Source organism: Sturnira hondurensis, unplaced genomic scaffold (genome assembly GCF_014824575.4).
Source record: "Sturnira hondurensis isolate 20B ecotype Veracruz unplaced genomic scaffold, ASM1482457v3 Scaffold0010324, whole genome shotgun sequence".
Classification (NCBI taxonomy): domain Eukaryota; kingdom Metazoa; phylum Chordata; class Mammalia; order Chiroptera; family Phyllostomidae; genus Sturnira; species Sturnira hondurensis.
This window is the reverse complement of record NW_028082955.1, coordinates 992240-1019154: the sequence shown is the minus strand read 5'-3', so window position 1 is coordinate 1019154 and position 26915 is coordinate 992240. Positions and strand designations below refer to the sequence as shown.

The window sequence follows — 26915 nt, the reverse complement described above, 5'->3', positions numbered from 1 at the left end:
GAAATAAGCCAGGCGGTGAAAGACAAATATCATATGATCTCACCATTAACAGGAATCTAAACAAACCAAACAAGCAAGCAAAATACAACCAATGACACTCAAATATGGAACAGGCTGTCAGGGCCCAGAGGGGAGAGGGGAGAGAATCATAGGGGAAAAGGGAATGGACTCACATGAACAAGTATAAAAGACACATGGACAATAACTGAGGGTGGGGGGTGGAAAGGGGAGGGAGGCGGGGAGCATGGGGTGGGGGGCGGGCAGGGTTGGGAATATAAGACAGAAACCTGTACTTGAACAAGAATTAAATAAAAATTATATTAAAAAAAATAAAATAAAATAAAATAAATTAAAAAAAAGAATTTAAATGTACATTCACAAGCCAAAATGCTTACCTAACAGGCATATTTTTCTTGCAAATTATTACCACATTAATAATTTTTAAAATTTGTTCACTATAAGAACGTCTTTTAATCAGGACCAAATTAGTTTTCATTAAACTAAGATGTTTGTTATAACCAGTCTGTTCTCTCTAAATTTTAAGTTAGATGGAAGTCATTGTAAATATGTAATTTGCAATCATAACTTTTATTTTATAATCGGGTCTAGTGATTTCATAACTAAGAGAGAATACAATATTATAATCAGATCTAGTAATGTTATAAATGACAGATAATGTAATAAAGAAAATTACTTCTAGGAAACATACATAAAGATTATTCAAAAATTTCTTGTCCATTTATCAAGGATAAGCTGACATCATTTTCAGACTTAATATGTGTCCATTATTGCTGACATAACATACCAATTAGCAAGTCAGATAAGAGTTTACCACTAACTTCTCCCTGAATTCAGTATAAACTGTATTTCTTTTTTTACATTTTTATTGTTGTTCAATTACAGTTGTCCCCATTTTCCTTCTACCACCACCCCCTGCCTTGCCCAGCCCCACCTCACACCCTCGATTCTACCCCCTTTGGCTCTGTCCCTGTGTCCTTTACACATGTTCCTTGATGACCCTTCCACTATCTATTTTCCCCCATTATTCTTTTCTCCCCTCCCTTCTGGTTACTGTCAGTTTGTTCTTGAAATAAATCATAAACTGTATTTCTATAGTAGTGAGACAACAGTCCAATTTGCTATAATGAATATATATTTTATCTAGTTGTGTACTTTTTCAAAGATGCTTGGACAATAAATTCAAACAGAAGATGTTAGAAAACATCCTACAGCATTTTTTCTTCTGTAATAAAATAAAATAAAATAAGGCTCCATAACTTACGCACCCTTTTACTAAACTATTTAGAAGTGCTGCATTGAGGACAAGATGAAACATATTCATCTTGACTTCAATTAGAAAACTTGAAAATCACAATGCAACACATTGTTAGAATACTCTATTATAATAGTAGTCTTTGTAAGTAAACTTCAAGAGCAGAAAATTTAGATTCTCATTGCTGGTCCTCACACACTTTGAATCAAGTCTTTTCTACAGAAAGACAATTTATATCACTCCTAATTATTTGACAAGTGGAAATAGTTTCTAAGCCTACATGTTTCTGTGGATAAGGTACATGTTTTGGAGACAGACAGAACCAATATCAATTCTTTCTAAGTCAAATTTTGTTCACTTGTGACACAAAAATATTGCGTACTTTGTAGAATCACATGTAACAAGAAATGTAAGGCAAAGCTGAGTACAGCATCTGAGCCAGGGTAATTTGAGAGTTTCTGTCCTGACAACGATGCTGATGATTGCCATTTCATCCCCTAGAATGAAGCTGATCAAATAAAGAGGGACAGGAAAGCTGTGTGTGTGTGTGTCTGACTCTTTTCCTCTATGCATCCCTGTTGTCTTAATAGGCATGGTATTGATGATTCTCCTAGGTATTGATGATTTCTGAAATCATCAGAGAGCTGAATGAACTTCAGCCTCCTCCGGTCAAACAGAGCCAGAATAGTCATGGGTGTTGAAACAATTCAATTAAGACTTCTAATACACTCTTTCCCTTTTTTCTCCTTCCCCACTGGATTTTAAATGTCTGGTTGAACTGGATAGATGCTTTCCGGTAAAATGATTTGAATAAAGACTTCTACTCATGAGAAGGATTCCTTCAAAGCTTTTTCCAGAAGAACATTCTCTGTTGTGTGTTCTATTATTGTAATACAATTAAACAGACTCACAGAAAAGTTTGAGCCATGTAACACTCAAACAATGGATTTTAATTAGCATTGTAGAATGAAATATTTTTTTAAAATTTAAAAATCAGGTAAAATTTTCTCAAGTAGTAAATAGTATGAAGAGAAGATGAAAGAAAAGGTTTTATAGCCTTTTAAAGGCTAAAATAACAAGACCTGTTATTTTACCAAAAGACCAATACAAGTCATTGTATTTAGGCCCTATTCAGAGATACACACTGTTAGTGTCATGGTAGGTCATGATTTCAATGTACTTTCTTCCAATTAGATCAACTTGAGAGGATTTGAGATCAATCAATTTGAGTAATGGGTATAGGACTCCAGCAATCATATTACATGGCAAAGTTTACTTGTAAACTTTGTAATATTATCCCATTACTTGGATGACTTGGGGAGTTCACTCCACCAGAGAAAAGCCTAAGGAGGGACATGATAACTCTCTTATGTACAGTTCTCAAAAGGAAGTGAAAAGGAAAACATGCTTTTCAACCTGTAAAGCATTATTTGGATACATAGATGACAGAGGAAGGTATACAGGTCAGCTTAATTTTTAAAAATCTTGGTAAAAATTTGAGTTGTGCTGCAAAGAAATGGGCTGCCTTAAATTTCCAGTTACACAGAATAGTCAAAAAACCCATAAAAGGTCATGTATTTTAAACAGTAGATGTCTGAATGAGGTGAACGGCAAGAAAAATTTTAGTTTCAAAGTTAGATTATAAGAATATAAAGAACTACCATTTAAAAAATCTCCCATAAATGTCTCTTTCAATCAACATGTCACTGAATTTATGTAGGCATTATGGGCTATGATGACATAAACAAACAAAATGAGATCAATAGGAATTCTGATACCACTGCAAATAAGTGAAAATTAATTCAGTCAAAAGGAGCTGAAGCACTAAGAAAATCAAGAAGTAATATTTAAATTAATTGCTTTCTTATAGAAATGTCTTTCAAAATATAACTAGCACATTAACAATAAAGACTCATTTAATATATTTCACGTAATTATCTCTGACACAACATATCTATACTAGACAAGAAATATTGTAATATTGTTGATGGCAATACTGAATTATTTATCAACTTAAGTTGTGCATCATTGAAACCTACAATGGATAGACAACCTTAAACTCTTTGGAAAAGAGCAAACATGATTATGTTTTACTAACAAAAAATGAAAAGGCAAACAAAAGGTATAGAAATTATTTCACAGGTTAGCTTGCAACCATCCTAACAATTCTTCCCTAATTTCTAGGACAGGCCTAAAAGAGGAAAGGAGGGACTTTTGTGAAAAAAAAAAAAACATGTTCAAATATCCTTGCAATTTTTCTATGCTTCACAGACAGTTACTTGACTACTGGAATTGATGGGTGACTTTTGTTCTTTCCAACTCAGGCAAACAGTCGCTCATTTCAGAGCATAAAAAGTTCCTCACACATTTTATACTATACAAACACAAATAAATTTTTAAATAGCAACCAGGCTCTGAATAGTCAGCTGGTGAGAAAGCTAGGATTTAAAATCCCAGCTCTGCACAGAACATATTTTCTCATACTTACATCTTTTCTTCATAGTGCCAAGTATATTGCCTAGCACATAGGAATAGTCCATAAATTGAGTTAGATGAAATCTGGATTCTGTATTTACTTGCTACATTTTTGTATGACTGTGCATTTGTTTTTCTGAGTTTCTGGGCACATTTGTATTTGTTAAACAATAGTGCACCAGTTGTTCAACTATGCGTAACACCTAATATTCACCAATTTCATGGATTGTTAATAAATACCAATCTTAAAGTGAAGGTGAGAGATGGTGACACAGAATAATATTACAGAGAGGTCAAGTTATATGTCATAGATCACAAATTATTTGGGGGGATCAAGTGTTAAAACAATAAGTCAATATTCAAGTGTCATCAAATTCAATCTCTATTCCATCCTCCTCTTAGAATTGTTTGTTTGTCCCATTTCATATATATGAGTAGACATTTTATGCATTCAGAAAGACATTTTAACTTACTCTTTTACTTATTCCATGGATCTTTATTGATCACTTAAAAGGGTCAAGACACATTTAAAAAGGTAAAAGTACAAATATGAGTGAAGGAATTCCTAGTGTTATAGTAATTACTTTTAAATTCATTCACAGCAGAATTTATTAAGATTCAAAAAGTGACAAGAGATTCCAGATTTTTGTTCAGTCAACATTCAACAGATATTTGAGTGCCAAATGAATCTATTCACTGTGCCCAGAATATGCTCAGCATTTTTCTGCCACTGAGACTTTGCTTATGCCAGTTTTAAAAAACTCTCTTCTATGCTCCACTACAGCTGGCATCACTAAATAGTCATGACACCCATTATTGTTAACCCTGGACAACTCTGAGAGTTCTTCTTATCGGTCATGCAGGAAACATCCAAATTTTAATGGAGCGCACAAGAAAAATATAAATACATATCCATAGCTCTTAACATATGGGATAGTGAATAATGTGCTCACTATACAACACTCTGTGTCTAATGATTTTGCATTTGACTTGGAAATAGCCTTTCTATGACCATTTCTTATGCCAATTGTGTATAAAAACCAAGGGCATAAAATTTTCTTTTCTTTTAAAAAATTTTTTAAATTATTTAATTATTTTTAAGTGCAGTATTCTATTACTCCCATCCCATTCCACCCGCTGTGCTCCCCCCTCCCTCCCATTTCCACCCTTCTCAATCGTTGTCCATGTATCCTTTATATATGTTCCTCTAAATCCCTCCCCTATTTCCCCTGAAATTCCCTCCCTTCTGGTCACTGTCAGCCTGTTCTCTATTTCAGTGTCTTTGGTTATATTTTGCTTACTTGTTTGTTTTGTTGTTTAGCTTCCTGTTAAAGGTGAGATCATATGGTATTTGTCCTTCAACACCTGCCTTATTTCACTCAGCATAATGCCTTCCAGTTCCATCCATGCTGTTGCAAAAGGTAGGAGCTCCTTCTTTCTTTCTGCTGCACGGAATTCCATGGTTTATATGTACCATAGTTTTTGATCCATTCATTTATTGATGGGCACCTAGTTTGCTTCCAACTCTTGGCTATTGTAAATTGTGCTGCCATGAACATTGGGGTGCATAGGTTCTTTGGGATTGGTGTTTTAGGGTTCTTAGGATACAATCCTAGCAGTGGAATTGCTGGGTCAAAAGGCAGGTCCAATTTTAGTTTTCTGAGAAAATTCCGTACTGTTTTCCATAATGGTTGTACCAGTCTGCAATCCCACCAACAGTGGACCACAGTCCCCTTTCCCCACACCCTCTCCAACATTTGTTGTTTATTGCTTTGTTTATGATAGCCATTCTCACCGGTGCAAAGTGGTATCTCATTGTGGTTTTAATCTGCATCTCTCTGATAGCAAGTGATATTGAGCATTTCTTCATGTGTCTCTGGATCCTCTGTATGTCCTCCTTGGAGAAGTGTCTGTTCAAGTCCTTTCCCCATTTTTTAATTGGGTTAGTTGTCTTCTTAGAGTGAAGTCATGTGAGTTCTTTGTATATTTTGGAGATTAAACCTTTGTCTGAGGTATCATTGGCAAATGTGTTTTCCCATACAGTTGGTTGTCTTTTTATTTTAATGCTGTTTTCTTTAGCCGCACAGAAGCTTTTTATTTTGATGAGGTCCCATTTGTTTATTTTTTCCTTTATATTCCTTGCTTAGGGCATAATATTTTCTGATGGCATAAATCCAGAAATTACTGTGTGAAGCTCAAAAGAGTGCACAGGATAGATTTGTATACAGATGACCCAACAGCACAGAGATGAGAGGAATAGGAGAGAAATGGAATTTCATTTGAACAGTAAGGAAACTGATTCAGGATTTGGAAAACATGTTTACAAAGGAATCAGTCAGCATACCCTACAAGTGTCGAAACTCTAAAAATGTATTTCATGTTTTCTTATTTAATGTGTTAAACTAAAGACTTTGTATCTGTGGGAATTTTATATCTGCATGTAGATATCTGTACGTCAGAGAATATGTAGCTGAGAGAAAAGTAGCTAGAAAGTGCTGCATTGTGACTGATATAAGTTCCTAAAATTGGTTGGACTTTAAACTCTACAGTAAAAAAAAAAAATCTTTATTCAGCATCTATGATCAGCAAAACAGTGTTCTAGGCATTGTTACAAAACCTACAGCCAAGGGAGATGAGGTTCTTTGAAGACAGAACTTTTGTGAACAGGCATACTGTATTAAGGCACCTTAAACTCAACAAGGTACAGGCAGGGCATTATAGATCCATGGATATTTTTGCTGATTTGGTTCTTAGAGAGACTACAAATAAATATAATATGTAGGCTTAGAAAAAAGTTTACTTTTAAACGTATGTCTATCTTTTCAATGAAACAGAGTCCTCTAAATCAACTAATATAAAGATGAACAAAAATTACGGACAGCTAAAATATATCTGGGATGAAAAATTACAATGAAATTAATTTGTTTCTTGACTATTAAACTATCTGAGATTGGATTGGGTAGAATATTACATCATTTATACTTATTTTGATGATAATAATTGTTTACCAAGTAAAATGATGTATTTCAGAAACATGCCTGGTTTTAAAGAAATTCTCCTTAGCTTAGTCAAAAAGGTGTCTTGGTTTAATTCTACTTTCTTAAGTTTAAATCCCTGCCTTAGATATTGTGACACCTTTAAATATTATTTTGAATATTTTTGATCCAACAACAACAAAAAACCCCCCAAAATAGAAAACAAATAATGTTAAAAATATATGTATATTTTACTACTCCAGATTTCCATAGCAGGTTGGAACTTGACGTGTGGTGTGTGTGTTAATTGGCTGATGTTTATGTCTGGTCTAAGGTACAGGGAAAGAACAGCTGCTGCCCTTGGCAAACCCACTGATGATTTCCTCAGGAAGATAAGAGGACATGTTTATTTTGTGACTCAAGGCTCAAATCTTTGGTAGAAGCATAAGGATTTTTACTACTGACATACCTAATCAGGGACATAAATTATTTTTTTTTATTTCCTCTGATATTCTCCTAGAACTTCATATTAAAATTCATACATGTTTCCAACACCACTAATCATCAGAGAAATGCAATTTAAAACCACAATGAGATATCACCTCACACCTGTCAGAATAGCTATCATCAATGAATCAACAAATGACAAGTGTTGGCCAGGATGTAGACAAAAGGAAACCCTGCACTGTTAGTGGGAATGCAGACTGATGCAGTCACTGTGGAAAACAGTGTGGAGGTTCCTCAATTAAAATTGGAACTGCCTTATGACCCAGTGATTCCACTTCTGGAATTCTTCCCCTTCCTCTCTCTAAAAATAAATAATATCTTTAAAAACATTATTTATTTATTTGTTTATTTATTTATTTATTATAAGAGAGGTGGGAAGGGAGGAAGAGAGGGAGAGAAACATCAATGTGTGGTTGCCTCTTGCACATCCCTTACCAGGGACCTGGACCAAAACTCAGGTATATATATATCTTGGATTAAAAGGTACAACAAAATTAATTTTTAAATTAAATTAAATTAAATTTTCTTATATTTCCTAGACTAGAAATGAAACTGGAGACCCTTTGCCTCTCAGGCCTGCACTCAATCCACTGAGCCACATCAGCCAAAGCTAAAAAATAAAAATAAAATAAAAAAATAATGCTATAAAGGACATTATTAGATAAACTTATAAAACTGAAATACTAACAATAGTTTAGGAAAATATTATGTATCAATGTTAAATTACTGAAATGAGTAACAATTATATGATAGATAAAACAAAATCATTAATATTAAGAAATACTCAGCAAAGTATTTGAAAGTCAAAACCATAGTGTACACCTTACTCTCAAACAGTATAGGAAATACAGAGAAAGAGAGTGCCTGTGTAAACAACAAAGAAAATTGAAAAAATAATAACAGTATCTGACTTTAAATAAAAGAATATTTAAGATAAACTTGCAAAAAAAAAAGAAAAGAAAGTCCAGACATGCATCTCAGAACATTTTCTATTGTTTTTGGTTTTAGCTTTTTATTCCAGCTAGAAGAGTTTGCTTAATTTTTTAATGTTACTTCTGGCTATTTGAACTTAAACATGTTTTCAATGGAGTGGTCTTAATTTTGTTTTGTCTCTTCCATTTTAAAAAAAAACATTTAGCTTATTTTCATTTATCTCTCTTGCCAATAGGACTCAAAATGTGATAAAGCAAGGTGGGAGGCATCCCTATGTGCTGTATGGTAAAATAACACAGAGGACTGGCCTGGTAGCCCAGTGACAGTAGGGCTCCCCAACCTTTTTTGGCACCAGGGACTCTAGGGGAGGTGGGGAGAGGAGGTGGAGCTCAGCTTTGCTAGGGAAAGCTTTGTTTGCACCTGGCTCCTAACAGAACACAGACCACCACAGTCTGGGCTTGGGGGACCTCTGAGTTAGAACATCATTCCCATGTGCTAAGGTTGTGGGTTCAATCCCCAGTCAGGGCACATAAAAGAATCATTCAATGAATGTTTTTAAGTGGTACAACAAATCTATGTTTCTCTCTCCTTCTCCCTCTCTTTCTCTGAAATCAATAATTAAAAAAAAAATTTTAAAGGTTCATGTCTATGAGGTTGGTGCCTGCCACAGAGGAGGAGCCCCAATGAATATGCACTCTTCTGCTCCATGAAAAGTGTCAGCTTATATCCGTACACATCTCTCTCTTTCTCCCTCTCTCTCTCTTTCTCTCTCTCTCCATATATATTCTGGACAGGAAGAGAGGCATTATGAGGGTTTATAAGACCCTGTTTTTCATTTACCTGACTTGGGATAAATCTGCATCATCTAACTAATGTCATTTTAAACCAAGATCTCAAAATGTCAACAGGCCCCCTAATTTTACCACTAAGGAACACTTGAGTTTGCATTAGAGTATATTTATCACCAGTTTTATGATTGAATTATAACTTCTGACTATCGGGTTCCTTTTTACAAAAGTGATAACCCCAAATTCTGTAACCATAGCTAATGAGACAGCATCCTCCAGCACAGGACATGCATTCCAATTCTTGGCCACACTAATTGTCTATTGGACTTTCACAAGACAGTTCTCTTTGTCCTTAGACCTTGTGGGAAAAGGTTTATAGCATATATCATTTCAGACAGGCCAACAACCATGAAAAGCCAATTAAAATACTTAACATCAAAGCAGCCATTAGGTTAACTTTTACATGCATCTTCTCTTATGCTCGATTACAGTCTGAGAGTCTACCAATAACCCATTTTTTTTATCTTCAGGTACTCCACAGTTGAAACCCTTAACATGTGACTAAAATTATCCTCTTTGGAAAGTGAATCCTTTGCAAATCAACTTTCTGTTTATATAAAATAAAATAAAAGGGGAAATATCCAAGGAAATTCTCATCTCATGAAATTTAGGTGTTGTTCATAGAATGTGTTCATACATCTTGCTTCTCATAAGCACTTCCTTACTTCCTAGGCTCTGATATATGACTCTGTGTTTCTTATTTTCATTATGATCAATTGGTCAGTTAACTTGTGCCTGCACTAGGGAGGCTCAGCCCACCTATACCTGATGGTGTTAGAAATTGGTAACTTTAAAAGCTCAAAATCCTAAATTCCTAAAAGGAAGCCATTGTGTCTTTTTTATTCCTGCTGCTCTCCAGAACACTAGTGTTGATTGTTATCATCCATGAAACCTTATTCCTTAACACAGGACAAGATAGGACTTTTGCAAAATAGAATGTTTGTCACCTATATTCAAGATTACTGAATTTTTATTTCTATTTATTATTCATTAAGTAATATTGAAAACTAGCAATTTAGCTGCTTTGTGTAGGTCACTATTTTACATGGTTTCTTTTTACCTGCTTTTAAAACTCCAACTCAAGATCAATAATATTTCAGGATGATAAGAGTAAGACAGGCTCAACATGCATTCTTCCAGATCAGTGGTTCTTAAAATTTGATGAGAGAAGTAAGAATGCATTTGTCATGGTTTCCACCACCAGAGACTATTTAATTATCTTAGGTGAATGCCAAGAATCTGCACTTTTAATAATTATCCTGGGTAACCCTCTAATTCTGGTGGTCTTCAGTCCACATTAAGAATTTGTAAACAACATATGTGAATCTTGTAGTAATCTGGAAGTTATTTATTTTTATCAAGTCATTTATATTTCCTATGAAAACACCTTTGTATTCTTACAATATTATTGCATTGACAAAATAAAAAATGTTTCTAAATATGTTGTGAAATTGAAATTAATGGTTCATTATGTTGTTTTAAAAAATTGCTCTACTCTTCTAAAAACTCTTCAGGTAGCGAGATGCTCTCCTTTATCGGATAAATAAATCTGTAAAACATGCTGCACTTTCTTAGCTTTAGCTGCCAGGAAATTCAGAGCTGTTTATGCTCAGAAATGCTTTATTTAACATAACTTTTATTCTCTATCATTTGCTCTTCATTTTTAATACTTGGTGCTTGTTTTTTCACCTTTCTGGTTCATTTGACTGTAAATTGTTTTTAAATCCTCTTTGCAAGTTGGTAGAGTAGGTCATAATAAAGGAATGATTAAGTATTTAACCCCAAAACAAGTTTTCCAGAGACACAGAATTTTTATTATTTGGTAGCCCAAATTTATTAATTGTTGAATTTTCAACAACAAAAGCTTTGGTATGGTGACTCAAAATTCCAGTTTCTAAATAGGAAACACCTCTTGTTTTATGATGTGTTTTCAATTAACTCTTCATCTTCCACAATCATTTCCTATCAAATTGTCTGTTGGGCAACTGACAGTTGAGAATTTTTCTTCTATTTGTTTATTGAAAACCAACCTCCCTTCCTTCCTCCCTCCATCTCTCCCTCCTTTCTTCTCTCTCTCTCTCTCTTCCCTCTCTCTCTCATCTCTTTTTCTCTCTGCACATATTTAGCGTCTACAACTTGATGAGTTTGGGGAGAAGCATACATCCATGAAAAATGTTACCACCATCAAGACCATGGATGTATGTATCCATCATCTCCCAAAGTTTCCTGTTACTCCTTTACTATTTTTTCTTATGCAAGAATAAAGTATTACTTTTAGTGTTATTTCAATACCATATATTTATAATAATAATAAAACAGCAATCCTTCATATAGCACTTACACAGAAGGTACCATTCTAAAAACTTCACATATTTCATTTCCATGAAAGTGCTATGAGGTAGATAACGCTCACCTATTTTTATAGATGAAGAATCTCAGGCAGCCCTGGCTAGTGTAGCTCAGTGGATTGAGCACGGGCCTGAGAAGCACACAATTGCAGTTCGATTCCCAGTCAGGGCACTTGCCTGGGTTGTAGGCCAGTTCCCAGCAGGGGACGCATGAGAAGCAACCATACACTGATATTTCTCTCCTTCCCTTCCCCTCTAAAGATAAATAAATAAAATCTTAAAAAAAAAGAATCTCAGGCAAACAGAATTTAAGTAACTTGACCAATGCCATATAACTGTTATATATTTAGGATTTTTTTAGTGAATCATCAAAGGAATATTGTAAAAGAAGGGTTTAATTTTAAATAGCATCTGATTAAGATTTTATATAGGAAAATATGAAGAAAGAAGTCCCCAAATGTCACCAGAGAGCACTCTTTTAACAGAAATTCTATAGGTTGATGGGGAAAAACTTTAATACAAAAAGGTACAAAATTAACCATAAAATGATTCTTCTTATCTCCCACATATGCAGACTACTTAGAAGTATTATCATCGATAGTTCACTTTGTGTCCTGTCAGAAAAATACAAGGAGAGAGTATGTGTATATCGACATATGCACATGTGTAATACTTATTGCCATACATTTTGTATTGGTGCACATGTGCGTTTATGTTTCTTAAATATATATTTAAGTATGCATTATACATTCATATATTTTTAATAATTTTAAAACAATAGCTATCGATCCAGTAACTGTACACTAAATACTGTGAAAAATAATGTGGAGACAAAAGTGAAAAAGTGTGAATATCAGTAAAGTGATTCCCTAATGAACTTTAAGTTTGTCATGAAATAGTGTATTTTAGAACATTGCCAAAATTTGCATTGACTGAAAAGGAAGACTTGCTTTAACTGTTTTTGAAATAAAATATTTTTACTTTTCATTTAGGTGATTATGAAGATAGTTGGACATTTTGCATGAAAATAATAAAGTTCTTTGCAAAATCACTAGGCACTTTATTCGAGGACCATGTTAATCCTGAAATAAAGAAAGTGCTTTACTCTCATACATTTTTAAAATTACATCATTTTTTCTTTTTATTAGAATATTTACTGTTATCTTCTGACATTTTGCATCAAATCCAGGTAATTTTTTAAAGCCAAAAGCACAAATGCTATATTAAGAACAGACAACAAGTTAGTATTTATATACTCTATGTTAATTATGCTTTTTAAAACAATTATTTTATTGCAAACATAAAAAATTGCAAGATTATCTATGAAGGATTAAAAATAATATTCATTTTAATTTATACAATTAAGAATTTCCTAAAATGAAAGTAAGTTCCCCTTAATATTTAGTCATACACCTAAGAGATGTCTTGAAACTAGCACAATTTTTTCCAACTACATAATATTCTGATAAACTATGCAGTGTAAATGGAGACTATGAATATTTCTTGGTTGTAGATACTTGCAAAAAGTTATATGTAACATTTTATAAAATACTACAAAGTATCATAAAAACAAGTGAATATCTACTCAAATCATCATCCTTCATTTCACAAAACTGAGCAAACCGAAGTCTTGTGAAATATTTTCAGGTTTGCTGTTTTTCATATTATTTGCTTGGATATGGCTGGCCATCAGTCAAAACATGTAGTTGAAGTTAATGAACTATTTCTATATATTTAGCTTCCATTTCCATAACAAGATGAAAGGAAACTAGTCTCCATTCAAAATCAGCAAACATTGCTAATTATGAGAGTGTAATTGTTATTTTAGCAACTTCATCAGATGAAAAAGACAGGAATGCCGGGACATGTTCCTTGTGATGGCCCTTGTAAAATGCTAGTTTGTTCAGTCAGAAATGAAGCCTCTGTACAGGATATTGAGTAGACTGGAGAATTACCCAGAGGGCAATGTTTTCATGGAGACAGAATGCTAAAGTGAGATACCACCCTGAATTCCCTTCTATTCAAGGACTATTTTTACAAGTTGCTCATCTGGAAAGCACACATGATTTTTTTTCTGAATTCCTATGTTGTTAATCCAATTCTTGTTCTTCTGACCTATGTTCTCTCCAATCACCCATTCATGAGTATGTTTTACTCTGCAGCATGGTGATTCTTACCAAAGCCCTGTCTCTGTAAATTGTTCTTACACGCTGTCCACCCACATGGTCCCAACACACTTTGGGTTTAAAAATAATCATCCTCTGGCAATTTTCACAGATTTCAACACATATAAACCATTTTTTCTTTCAATCTCACAAAAATAACAAAACATCTGAAAAGGATATATGTGTACCTACTGCAATGTGAAGAAAAAAGAAATGAAAATTCTTTTTAAATAGAATCCAAAGCATATGTGATATTCTTGAACACTGACATTAGAACTGACAACTGTAAGTCTGCAAATCTATATTCAAAGTAAATAATAATCTCCAATCATTTCCCCAATAGCTCCACATCTATTGAGAACCACTTTTGTCTTTTCAGCTAAAATTTGTTTTTCATTTGAACTAGTGTTAATTTTGTCAGACAAGAACAATTTAATCATGCATTCTTATAAAATATTCCTTTTTTGGAAAATCTCATGAATAATTCTACATAAATTTTAAGTTAAGGTGAGTATAACAAACCTAGCAAATGGTATTTATACATGATGAAAAATTGTTAAAATGGTCATTGAAAAAAATTTAAATGTTTTAGAGCTTGTGCTCATTTTAACACAGAAATTATATCCTGTCCCTACCATGTTCATAACTCTCCCTTATGTCTTGAATGAAACCAGAAGTTTTTATGTTGGCCTACAATATCCTACATCATCTTGTTCCAATCATCATCCAGATAGTGTTTGGTACCAAGCTCATCTGTCCCTTCACTTCAATTACAGTGACCTTAAGTGAAATATACCAAGCCTCCTCCCAACTTGAGGTCTTTGTACTTCTTTTTCTCTCTCCCTCTAAAGCTCTCCATCCAGGCAGTCACAGAACTCACTTTACTCCCTTCAGTTATCCATCAGTTTAAATATTACCCTTGGAAAAGCCTTGTCTGTTCCCTAATCAAAATAACACACTCCTTACCCTGATTTATTTTGCTTATAGCAACTACCAGTACTTGGAATTATATAATAATGTGTCTATTTTTTGCATCTTTCACTAGACTATGGATTCTTAAACAGCAAGTTGGCAAGTGTGTTTACTGTTGGGTCAATGTGAGGTAGTAAGTGATCAACACAGTATGTTAAATTGAACTCTATGAGTCACATTTTGATTTCTTGAAAGTATACGCTGCTAGTAAAATTTTGGGTTTCCAAAAGCACTTACTTTCCTTGTTACTCTCAAAAGTAAAGAAAATGAAGAAGATGGAAAAATCAGGCCCACACAAGAGCAAAAAAGGCAAGAACTTTTACTTTTAGAACAAAACCTTTCTGTTCTGTTTGACATTATTTCAACTGTCATCCTACTCTTTCGATGTTATTTTTTCTCACTATTAACTTCTGATAACTCTCTCCATGTTCTCCCCACACTTTTTTATGATTTGAATCTTCTTTACATAACAGACTTGTCAAAATTTCCACTGTAAAATGGAGTGCACCATGCCAGGATATATAGCTACATGCATTTTGTATATCTTCCTTTTAATCACCTAGAATAGCAACTTCTTCCCAAGAGAAACTACATTTATCTTACATGTCATTAAGAGATAATATTTCACTATTTTAAACAATTCCATTTTATTAATAAATGGTTAGACCTGGATAAAGAAAAAGTGCCACTGTGTATTTACTAGGTAAGAGAGAGAATGCCTTTCTTGTCACAAAGTGTCAAAAATATCTTTTGGACCCACAGACTCCTTGCCTTCTCCTCTGTAGATAGGGAGCTGAGCTTCAAAGGGAAGTCAGCATATTCCTGTGCTGATTCACTTACATTATAAGATATCTTCATGTACTTCCCAGAGGAGCATGCACTTTACCCAGCCTTCCCCAGAAAGCAAACTGAATAAGAACAGAGCTACCAACAACCACTAAATCTAATCTTTGCAGAAGAATTAGTTACAGATCAAAGATGAAAAAGTCTCATAGCTCTCCCTAATCCAAAGGGGAAAAAAGGTAGATTGTAGTACATTTAAAGACAAAATGCTCTAATAATAAAAATTTCAATTTTGTAACATTGAACACAGCAAAACATTAGGTTAGTAGATTCCTGCTAATGTGTAGGTGGCACCGTTCCCGACCAAGGAGCTCTCTGTGATGTGCAGGTATCATCTCACTCAGTGATCAGCAACATATTAATATACATTTTTCTACAGCTGAGTACTCACTTAGTAGGTAGTAAGTCCCAGAAGGTATACATCAAATCTCAACAGCCTTTCAATGTAGTTAGGAAGGCAAGAAGTAAAACCATATATTATATATAAAATAGCACTTATAATGTCAAGAGTAATTCCAACTGCAGATGATACAGGCTTGGAAAATTGAAAGGCTTTGAGGAGAAGGTCAGTGTTAAAGGCTGATTCTCAACGAAGAAAACTAAAGGGCAAAAATTCCAATAGACTCTACTAAACCAAGGGGAAGCATAAATGTGCACAGAAATATAGAGGATGTTTCATCCCTGAGTTTCTTTTCAATATCAGATCATATTCCACTCTGTCAAATCTAGCTGAAGCCAGTGGGCCAGTGGGAGAACAACAGCAAAACAGACACACACACACACACACACACACAGGCTCAAAAACACCTTAAGACATATGAAGAGTTGAAAGAAAAACAGCAAATCATTATCATAGCTTTGAAGGAAAAATCATACTCATTTTTCAGTGAATGTTCTTTTCACCATTCCTGTTCTTTCAACAAAAGAGAAGTTGAACTATAGAGTTTTAACCACAGACCAATGTTTTTTTTAGGTAATTTAGGCAAAAAGAAATTGGCTTCTTTTCTTCTCCATCAGGCCAAGTAAAGCACTCACTATTAAATAGTTTTGTGACAAATGGCTTAAGAGTTCACCAGATGAGAACACACAGTCGTGTTGTATCAACCGGATGCCATCACGATGAACCTCAGTACCGTGTGAATGAATGCAGAGCTGGCAGTGACACTGAGGAATATGGAGTGAATCACAGACAGTAGAACTAAGAGAGAATAGCGTATTAATGGAATAAAGAGCAAATGTATTCCTCTTCTTATCCGTGTAGCATCAGTATCCCTCATGTAGGGATACTACAGCAGTATCCCTCATGTAGTTATTATTGCACATTCCTAGATAATGCCTTAAGGTCTCCAAAAAAGGACTAAAAAATGAAATTTAAAAAAACCTGCTATTTAATTGCATAACTATGAGCAGTCTATAAAATTTTTTTGAAGATTTTATTTATTTTTCTTTAGAGGGGAAGGGAAGGAGAGAGGGAGAGAAACATCAATGTATGGTTGCCTCTCGTGAGTCCTTTTCTGGGAACTGGCCTGCAACCCAGGCATGTGCCCTGACTGGGAATTGAACCCCAATTGTCTGGTTTGCAGGCCCGTGCTCAATCCACTGAGCTACACTAGCCAGGGCCTCTATAAAAAATCTTGTATGTGTAAAATGCTGGATTTTAAATAACAGTTAACTTTTCTTTCACCAGGTATTCAGAAATTAAGTAATAAGAAATTTGAACTTCACTAACTGATTTTCAAAAATGAGTATAATTTTAAAATATACAACAAATAAAATACTTAATATATTTATATGTTGTGTATTTATAACATCCTTGTATGTTACATGAAATAGAACATATAGAATCAAATATGCATGTATGTCATTCTAAAAAAGAAAATTTCACACTCCATTGTTAGAAAAATTGCAAAGAAAAACAGTTTGCTTTTTTTTGCAAGAGAAATTCACCAAGCCTATTAAAGTTGGTTTATTTTAGAGCTAGTGTTTGAGAGTCTTATAAATGGACAACTATAGAAAGTTCTTTTTGACAGCATAGATGTGATTCTACCATATTTGCTCCTGGTGAAAGTACACTATAAATAAAGTTTTTGTTTTACTAGATTTTGTCCATAAATCAGAATATGATTTATGTAAGCAAATCATAAAGTTTATTCTAAACATAAACTTTAGAGAAATGCCATGTAATAATTTTCCCATATTGAAAACTTTATGAAAAACATCTTTGTCTTAAAATTAAAGAAGTGGTAATGTTTGCAGAAATGACAGTTCTCAGTTCTTCAGATTTTTGTCATGAGTAATATAATCTGTCTTTTAAGGGTATAATTGGTTAATAATCATGACCAAGAATGCAGATACTGCCTAACATAAAGTCTAAAATTATGTGATGTGCTACCATCTGGTATCACTTCTCACTTGTAAGTCAAGCCCCTGAGATAAACTGAAGCTAGACCTTACTAAATATATTTTCATGACATTGTTTTTGATTATTGATGATCATTAGGAAATTTCCTAAATTTGGCAACATTTCATTACTTTCACCTGAATGAAAAACAAGGCCTGGATGCCATCTCCCAAATGTCATTAGGACAATGAAGGAATTTTTGGTTCTTTTTCTCCCAAGAGAGTATAAGGCTATACTTAGAGTTTACATTATGGAAAGAAGAAAGGTAGGGGAATAAAACAATAATCAGAGCCTAATGCAGGTTAATAAATATGAACAGAAAGGAAGAATGAAATGGAGCAACACATATGGCCACTCAACCTAACCACTGTTTTAAAAAATCCAACATTTTTCTTTTATTGACTTGTTAATATTGTGCTTTTGATGTTTTCTACTTTATAATTAATTGCAAATGGGTAGGCTACCTGCAAATTAAATACATACATATAGAACAGGCATGGTTAAGTTATAGTATAATGGTATATTTGATATTTTAAGCAGCACAAAAATGATTAAATAAATACACAAGAGATCTAAGAAAGACCCAAGCATTTCTTCAGACCAAAAAACCAACTGAATGTTGTCTAAAGTGACCTAAAGGGAGGAGATAACTCTGCCAGTTCTGAATTACAAAGCTGATTGCTACTCCCTCACCAATAGACAATATTTGTATGAGCTGGAGCTTTCAATAACCACTATTTAGGATTCCATTTTCACTTCTATTATCATTAATTGATGAATATTAAATCCATTAAAAGTAATAGCCATGTAAAAAGAGTTCAGAAAATGTAATGGGAAATTCTTGGCCATGTAACAAACACAGCTTGACACTAGCTTCAGCCACTGCATGTTTTCCAGAAAGTTTACACAGTATATATACTTCAGCTTCTAAGTATAAAGTACGGCATAATAAACTAAATTCAGGTGATGACTTTTGTTGAATATTTTCTATTATTAAATAAAGCTTTAGGGTCACAGTGCAAGTAAAGATAAGACACAGAAAATCAGAGTTAAAAAAATCTAGTCCTGCAGGAAAATAAAATACATTATAAATACACTTTGATGAGAAACTGAAGACATTTTCTACGAAATGATATTATATTATAAAGCATATGGTTTGTTAAATACTCACATATTTTTCCAATAAACATAGTGTATTTTGAAAGCATCAGCATTTCAACACCTGAAAAATATGACTACTATATTTCATCAACATCTTCAATTTAATTTCCTGAAAATTAAACTTTAACTTCAATGAAACGTCTTAAAAGTAACTCCAATTGTGCTTCTACATTCTGAGAAAGTGTATATTTAATTCTTCTATTCACTTACATACAGAACATGTTAATTAAATTCATTTCATGGAATTTACTCAGGCATCATGATTCAGTTTATTTCAAAAAGTAGCTGCTTATAAGCATTTTATGACATAATAACATGACAATAATGGTTAACATTTCCTCATTGTTCTCCTGAAAACAAAAATAAATTTCAAAATAAAATAAAATTTGAAAGTTGTTTCAAGAAACAAATTTCAAAATAATACTGATTTTATATATTTAGGATAAAACTTTTAGCTGGATGAAATTAGCATCTCATCAACATGAGTTATAATAATGCCTACACTCAATCTTATAGATATCATACAGTATTACTATGACTCAGTGACACTTTATGAAAAACATTGTCACTGACACCAAGTTTTTGCAAATATACTTCCTTTCAATATTTCTTCCTTTATTTCCCTTTAACAGAGCCCTTTTTTATTCATGCATACTTCTAATTTGATTCATGCATACTCCTAATACTGATTTGCACTATCCAACCGTCCTAAATAAAGATTTCAAATGATAAAAAGACAAGACAATATGTGTACACATATATGTATATATAATTATTTACACACATATATAATTCTATAAGAAATAAGAGCCTACACTATTCTGAAGAATCTTTAGAATTTGTCACAAAATTACCAATATGTAAAAGAAAAACATAAGCAATAGAATATGGATTTTCACTAATTAATTTTTGAAAATGCACCAGTAGGACTTCAAGATGCATGTGAAATTAAATCAAGATCCTAAGTTATTATATTCTATTGTACTATAATTTCCTACTTAGCCAAAAATTCTTCACATATAAAATATTCCACTAGCTATATAACAACATGAGAAATTCTGCTCAACACAAGATGCCTAAAAAATTAGGTTGATTTTAACCACATTGTCATTTAAAGAAGGCAATTAAATTAGTCAGGAACACAAAACTCAAAAAGCAGCCTTGGGAATAACATTTTCTTATAGCCATTACCAAATCCCCATTGAACTGATTAACTATGCCAGAAAAGAAGCATAAAGCTGAAGAAAGCATTATCACTACCTGCCTTATCTAAGACTCATAAAAGTGAAGGTCTCTAACCATCTTATTTCATTAGATTCTCTCATATGTAAATACTGCTACTTTTCTGTAGTTTGATTAACATTGTTAATTATTCCATACCTTTCTCTTTTCTATAATCTAAAAATCTTAATTCCAGCTTAAAATGTACTTTAAAAAACATTAATTTGGGATATGCCCTTTTGCTTGCAAAACACCATTACTCCCAAACAAAAGAATGCACAAAAGAATTCTAGAAGAAAATCAGAATGCGCAAAATTCTGTATTGCGACTGGCCCTTGGGAACCACCACTCTCGCCAGATACTGCTCTACCTTCTATGTTTACTTAATGGTCATGAGCCCACTGCCTGATGGGATCTGTGGCTTCTCAAAAATTGGTGGGTGACAGTCACTTGCTTGTTTTTTTGAAACTATGAACCTAGAAGTCTTAAATATGTTGCAAATATCGTTCCACTGCATTTTATAGAGTTGATCAGTTTCAGTCCTGATAGTCAGAAGTGTGTAACTTATAAACCTGCATAACTTATTAGCTGCAATGAAAATGCATACATACGAATATGTACATATATATTACAAAATTATTTTATGTGATATCTATAATCTATATTTTATAATGTAAAATAATAATTATAGTTCTTAAAGGGAAAATACATGCCAAAAGTATCTTCTTCCTTTGAAAGTAATGCTTCAAATATACATAAAAACTTTTCACTTGAATACACACACTGAAACACTTTCTAGGCATTTCAATACACATGGTGCACATTTATATCTTTACTGGGGCACAGATTTTGTTTTCAGTTTTCCTATATTTTTATTTATTCATACATATAATATTGATGATCCTCCCTCATATTCAGAAATTATAAAAATTCTTTGCTGTATTTATCACTTCCAGGCATCCATACCCAGTATCAACACCCAACTACCTAAGTACTTCAATCTCTCTATCATACCCATTTCATAGATCAAAGTAGCTCCTCAAAACCGTTTAGATAATGCTTTCCCAAACCCATTTAGAAAAGAGAAAAATTATTTTTTTCTTCTGATTTACTATAACATTAGTGGGACCACAATCACCTCACACACATCCGACCCGCACCCCATTCCCCTTGATGGCACCTACCCTAGTGTTGTCATGGTGACGATAGTATACCAGAAGGCCGCAGGGATGCTGGTGAACTTGCTGGCAGAAGACCCCTTCTCTGCATAGAACATAACTGTAGCGAAAATGATGATAGCCATGGTGAGAGAGAAGAGCAAGAAGCCCAATTCAGATGCACAACTCTTCAGTGTGTACCCCAGGATGCGCAGGCCTTGAGAGTGGCGAGAAAATTTAAAGATCCTGAAGACACGGAAGACTCGGAGTGTGACAAAGGCCCCGCTAACATCCTCATTGTCTGTCATCACCAGCCCAATGTAATAAGGCAGAATGGCCACCACGTCTATGATACTCATGACGCTACGTACAAAACGGTAACGACTGGGTGCTGCAGCTAGGCGAAGCAAGTACTCAACAGTGAAGATCATGACGCAGGCGGTATCCAAGCAAAAGAAGGCCACCGCATACCGCTCCCCACACGGCAGTTCTTTAATGTGACCTGGACTAGACCCACAGGGCACTGTTTCAACCACATTAGCAATGACTGAGACGGCAATGAAGAACCCTGTAACGTAGTAGAACACCAGGGCCATTGTGCTGGTGTGGGGGTTCTCAAAGGCCCGCCAGACCCTCTGCCGAGCAGTCATGGTGGGCAGCGCATTCTCTCCAGTGTTGTCAGTGTCAGCGTCATCCTGGAGGCGCTCTGCGTTCTCTCGCCTTCGATCCTTGTACTCCTCATAACAACAGTCGCCAATAATTTCCGGGATGAGGCCAAAGAAGGCCAATTCTTCATCATAAGCAGAGATGCACTCATGGCGAGGATAGTGGAGCTTCCCAGTGCGGTAGAAATTCAGGATATGACGGAAGATGTCTGGGTCACGGTCAAAAAAATACTGCTGAGTCTCTGGATGGTAGAAAAAGTCCCTCTCTGAACTGCCCAGCAGAGTGTCTGGATAGCGCTCCAGGGTGTCCTGCCATGTTTGGAAACGGGTGCCACTCACATTCAGCACAATTAGAGCATCTTGAGTCCTTTTTCTTTCCTGCCTTGGTGGAGCTGGCATAGGCGCCGAAGCCACAGGCATCCACCCGATAGCCGCTGCCCTTGCAAAGGGCAGCCACGCTGCTACACCCGCCGCCATGGTGCCTTGGAGTGGAGGCCAGGAGGGTAATCAGGCCTCTATAGAGGGTCAAAGTAGCCACAACCACCCACTTCCTCCTGCCAAACAAATACTACAGAGAAAGGTGGTCCAGAGGTATCAATCTTATTCCAAGGTAGTGTTCCTGGTGAAGTCGCAGGTCTCAGAAGGGCAAGTTTCCCCCAGAGACAGTTATTTAGAAAACAAAATGTCCTGACAATCACTTTCAACAGAACCTAACTAAACCTTCTCCAGCAGTTGGGCCAGGCCACTGCTGGTTCAAATATGTACACAGGTGACTTTAGGTGCAGCAATTTCTTCAAACAGGTGTCTTTGATTTCTCCCTTAACACGTGGATAACGTGGGGTCAGTATGCTTTGTGTGGGGCAGGAAAAAACGAAGGACAATCAGTGGTATTCTTTTGACGAATTAGTCAACACACCTTCCCTTTCGACTTTTTCAAACCTTCCTTTTTCAAGTGGCTCCTTTGGCAGCTCCCGCCAAAGGAGTCTCAAAAAGACGACCTGTTGTAGCTTCCCAGATGCAACCACAGCCAGTACCCCACGTCTTTTTGGGAGTCCGGTGACTGCCTCTACCCCTGGAGCAGTATTTGTAGAGATAGGGATGCTGTGTGATGGGCACGCTGGGGGACGTTTGTATAGATCCTCCTTCCCCTACGCCTACAAGCACCCCTTGTGTCTGCCGAAAGCGTTCGTCCAATCGCCCCCCTTTACTCTCTGTTCAAGTTCAGCTCAGGTGCAGTATGACAGTTAAGGAGCCGGGGAGCTGGTAGCCGCCACCGTCTCGGCGGCAGGAGCATCTGTCTGACCACAGAACGCGCCTTGCCTGCGGTACATACCTGGCCAAGTGTGCACCGGGGCTGAGTTGCATGGAGACTTTCTCCCCACCGTGCACCCGAAAAGGGAAAAGCAGAGGGAGCAGCTCTCGAGTAGCCGAATCCAGGCGCCGAGGGAGCGTAAATAAAGCTCAACCGAGCTCTGCTTCCCCTTCCCCCATCCCTCCGTGCTTCCCTCCTCCTTTTCACCTTCCCAACGCCGGGAGCAGGCGAGCCTAGCAGCAGCAACAAGTTCAAAAGGTGCGGGGGAAGCGAACCAAGGGGACTCGCTCCTGCCAACTTACTGCGCCGTCTCTGTAGCCAGGGCCAGAGCTGCCCGGTGCGGAGCTGCGGGGCACCGGGGCTGCCGGGCTGCCGGGGCTGTGGCGCTGCGGGGTCGGAGCCGGGGCTGGCGCGGGCAATCGCCGGAGCGCTGAGGCTGGACGTGCTCAGCAACGAGGGGGCGCGGGGGGGCGGCTGGCTTCTTCCCCGCCAATGGGTGGTCCTGCATGTCCCCCGGCTCCCCGCGCCGCTCTGCTGGTGCGATCAATAAATAAGGAGAAAATAAATAAATAACCGAGCACACGCCCCACCACGCAGGTTATGAACGGCGTCTCCCGCCTTTCCCTGGGCTTAACCTTTCTCCACCCCCCGCTTCCTCGGGCTCCTCTGGCTCCACCCCAGCCACCCACCAGCCTCAGCGCAAAATGTCACCGAGGGAGAGCATCCAGGTGGATCTGCCGTGGGAGGAGAGCGAGCCTCGATGAACAAAGGGAAGCTGCACGCGTGGGGCTGCTGCGGTGGCTTGGTGAAGGAGAGGAGGAAAGGGACCGGTGCCTTGTTTCTCCCTGGGTCCCGGTTCCAGGCGAGCGTGGGAAACAGGGAAAGAGAGAGAAGCTGGAAAGGCGGGTGAGCGGAGCGGAACGCGCAGGAATTGGTTGTCTTCTAGGGGAGACTGGGGGGCAAACCCTGCAAAGCCCCGCGGCGGAATTTTTAAGTGCTTTTTCCTCTTTTTCTTTCTTTTTATTTGTTCATACCAGATGCTAACGTTGCGGAGATTAATACGTCATCTATCCAACTTGAGGAAAAGTCTGGCAGTCTCCTTCGTCTAGGTCTTGCCACAACTCCTTTCCCCGTCCTTTGCGAATGACAAGGAGGATTTAGAATCCTTTTCTAAATGTCAGCGTCAAGGGGCCTGAGTTCGCAGTGAGTGTGCGTCCCCTTCATTCTCTCTGCGTATCTCTGTGCAGATCTAAAATGGTTAAAATAGTTAAAGGTGTCCTTGTGAGGAGTCAGTGATGTGGAGAGAGATTAGGAAATTGTGGCTGGAACCTTTGTGTTTTTCGTATACCCCGCCCCCCATTCATTAGGAATCTTTCTTAAAACCAAAAGTACACCATTTATAACCACTAGATGGCGAAAAGGGAGAGAAGTTAAATCTATTCCTAAGGTTTGGATGCTTTAGAAAGGTGAAGAATCAAAATGAACTGAGACAGCAGAGGATCAGATCACATAAACATTCTCAAATCTTCTACTCCCACCCACATTTTTAGCATTTAGATGTATTACTCAGGCTTGAATTTACATGTTGATGGATATGAAATGAGATGTGGACAGTTTCCTGTTGAAATGCACTTGAAAATTACATTGAATGACATAATAATAATAATAATAATAATAATAATAATGGCATTTGGAAATACTGAAGTTTTATATATGTTGATTAAGGAGAGACGTCTACTTCCTACCTAAAAATTACATCTTCAGGACTTGGTTTGACTGTTCTTGGTTTGTAATTAAATGGATTGTGATGTATAGTCTTGAATTAAATTGACTTTCAAGCCCTTGAAACAACAGGCAGGATATGCTAACCTTAAAAATCTGAAATGAAATACTGCTTAGAAAAGATGTGAACTAAGAAAATAAATCATATAGAAAATCAACAGAGGAAAAAAAATAAACCTTATAATGTATGGCATTTTCTGTAGAAATGGAAAGTTATTTGTTGTTTACTTGTTTACTGGTATAGTGGTTTAAGGAATCCCATGTTAATAGTTAATGAAGTTGGAGCTAATGCACCATATAAAGTTTGGAAACACAGACTGAAGACTCCTGCTGTTTATCAGTTTGTATTAGTGGAGATGAAAGATGGTTGTTAACAAATCTGTATAACCTGCCTACTTTAAAATATGGAAAATAAAAAGGAGGCAACTACTTACAGAAATAAATGTAGATGTTGAACTTTACAAAAACCCCTAAATAAGCAAGAGTATAAAATCTGCTGTATGGTCTGCTCTTGCAACTCTCCACAAGCTTCTTGACGGGATGGAAAGGATGCGGGCTTAGAAGTTAAACACATCTCAGTTCAAACTCTAGCTGAGAAATTCCTCATAGGCTTTGTTTCATTTGGCAAACTACTTAACTTCTGTTTAAAAATTTTAGATAATCAGCCCTGGCTGGTGTAGATCAGTGGATTGAGCACAGACCTGTGAACCAAAAGGTTGCCGGTTCAAGTCCCAGTCAGGGCACATGTCTGTCTCTCTTTCCTTTCCTTCTCCTGTGTCTAAAAATAAATAAATAAAATATTTAAAAATAACAATAAAAATTGTAGATAATAAAAGTTAACTTTTAAGACTATTGTGAGGATTAAACAGGATAATACTTCTGAATACCAATACAGAATTTGGCATACACAGAGGATACTTAGTGTCAGTTTCTCTTTAATGCATAATGGAAATGCAAATTCTTCTTTCCACCCTATATTTGAAACTCCCACAGATACATATTTTATGTTTACTTTTGCTTCTGAGTTCAAAAATTCCCTTTCAGTGATATACTGGTAACTCTGATATTTTAATACTTATTCACGTGTTGAGGTGCTGTATGATAATTATGTATACAGGATCCAGTAGAACATTCTATATCCTTCCCTTGACCAGGGATTCCTGTTCTTCCTGCTGGAATTTTCATTTTGTGTACTCTGCTTGGTCGATGAAAAATAAACTCCATAATATCAAAATTGAATTCAATCACTCATCTTCTCCAGTTGTCTACTCTGTTTTCTCTAATAATAAATAAAGCCTAAGGAAGATACCTGATAGTCACCATAGACCATGTCCTGCCCTTCACTGTTTCCCCCAATAGACACAGACTCATCCAAAGACCCAGTAAGTCTTGTATATTTCAACCTTGTAACAAGTCTATTCTCATACTGCACCTAGAGTGATTTTTTAAAACTATTTTGAGATAATTATAGATTCATATGCAGTTGTGAGAAAAAATAGAGATCCCTTATACCCATCACCTAATTTCCCTCAAAGGTTACAGTACAATGTCACAATCAGGAAACTTTGACACATCTACCAATCTTATTCAGATTTCACCAGTTTTATATACACAAATTTTTGTGTGTTTATTAAGTTCTGATTAATTTTATCACACATGTAGCTTTGTGTGACTGTGGTTACAGTAAACAGGAAGATTTCTGTCTCTGGAAAACCCTTTCATTTCCCCACTATATGCCTATCTCCCTCTCTTTCCTTCTCTATTCTTTGTCACCCACTAACCTGATCTCCTCTATAATGGATCAACTCAATGCCATTCAATAAAAATTATGCAATGTAATCTGTCAAAATTGTTTTATTTTGCTCAGAATTACATTA

The 26915-nt window shown here is 36.0% G+C and overlaps 1 protein-coding gene across 1 annotated transcript in view; it reads right to left on the bottom strand.

Annotated features, from left to right (window-relative positions):
• Positions 1–22440, bottom strand: part of KCND2 (potassium voltage-gated channel subfamily D member 2) — a 540091-nt gene extending 517651 nt beyond the window's left edge. Inside the window, exon 1 of the mRNA XM_037058806.1 lies at positions 21307–22440. Within this exon, the coding sequence (XP_036914701.1) occupies positions 21307–22421 (1115 nt within the window). The 5' untranslated portion in view covers positions 22422–22440. The remainder of the gene's footprint in view (positions 1–21306) is intronic.
• Positions 22441–26915: the final 4475 nt, after the last annotated feature.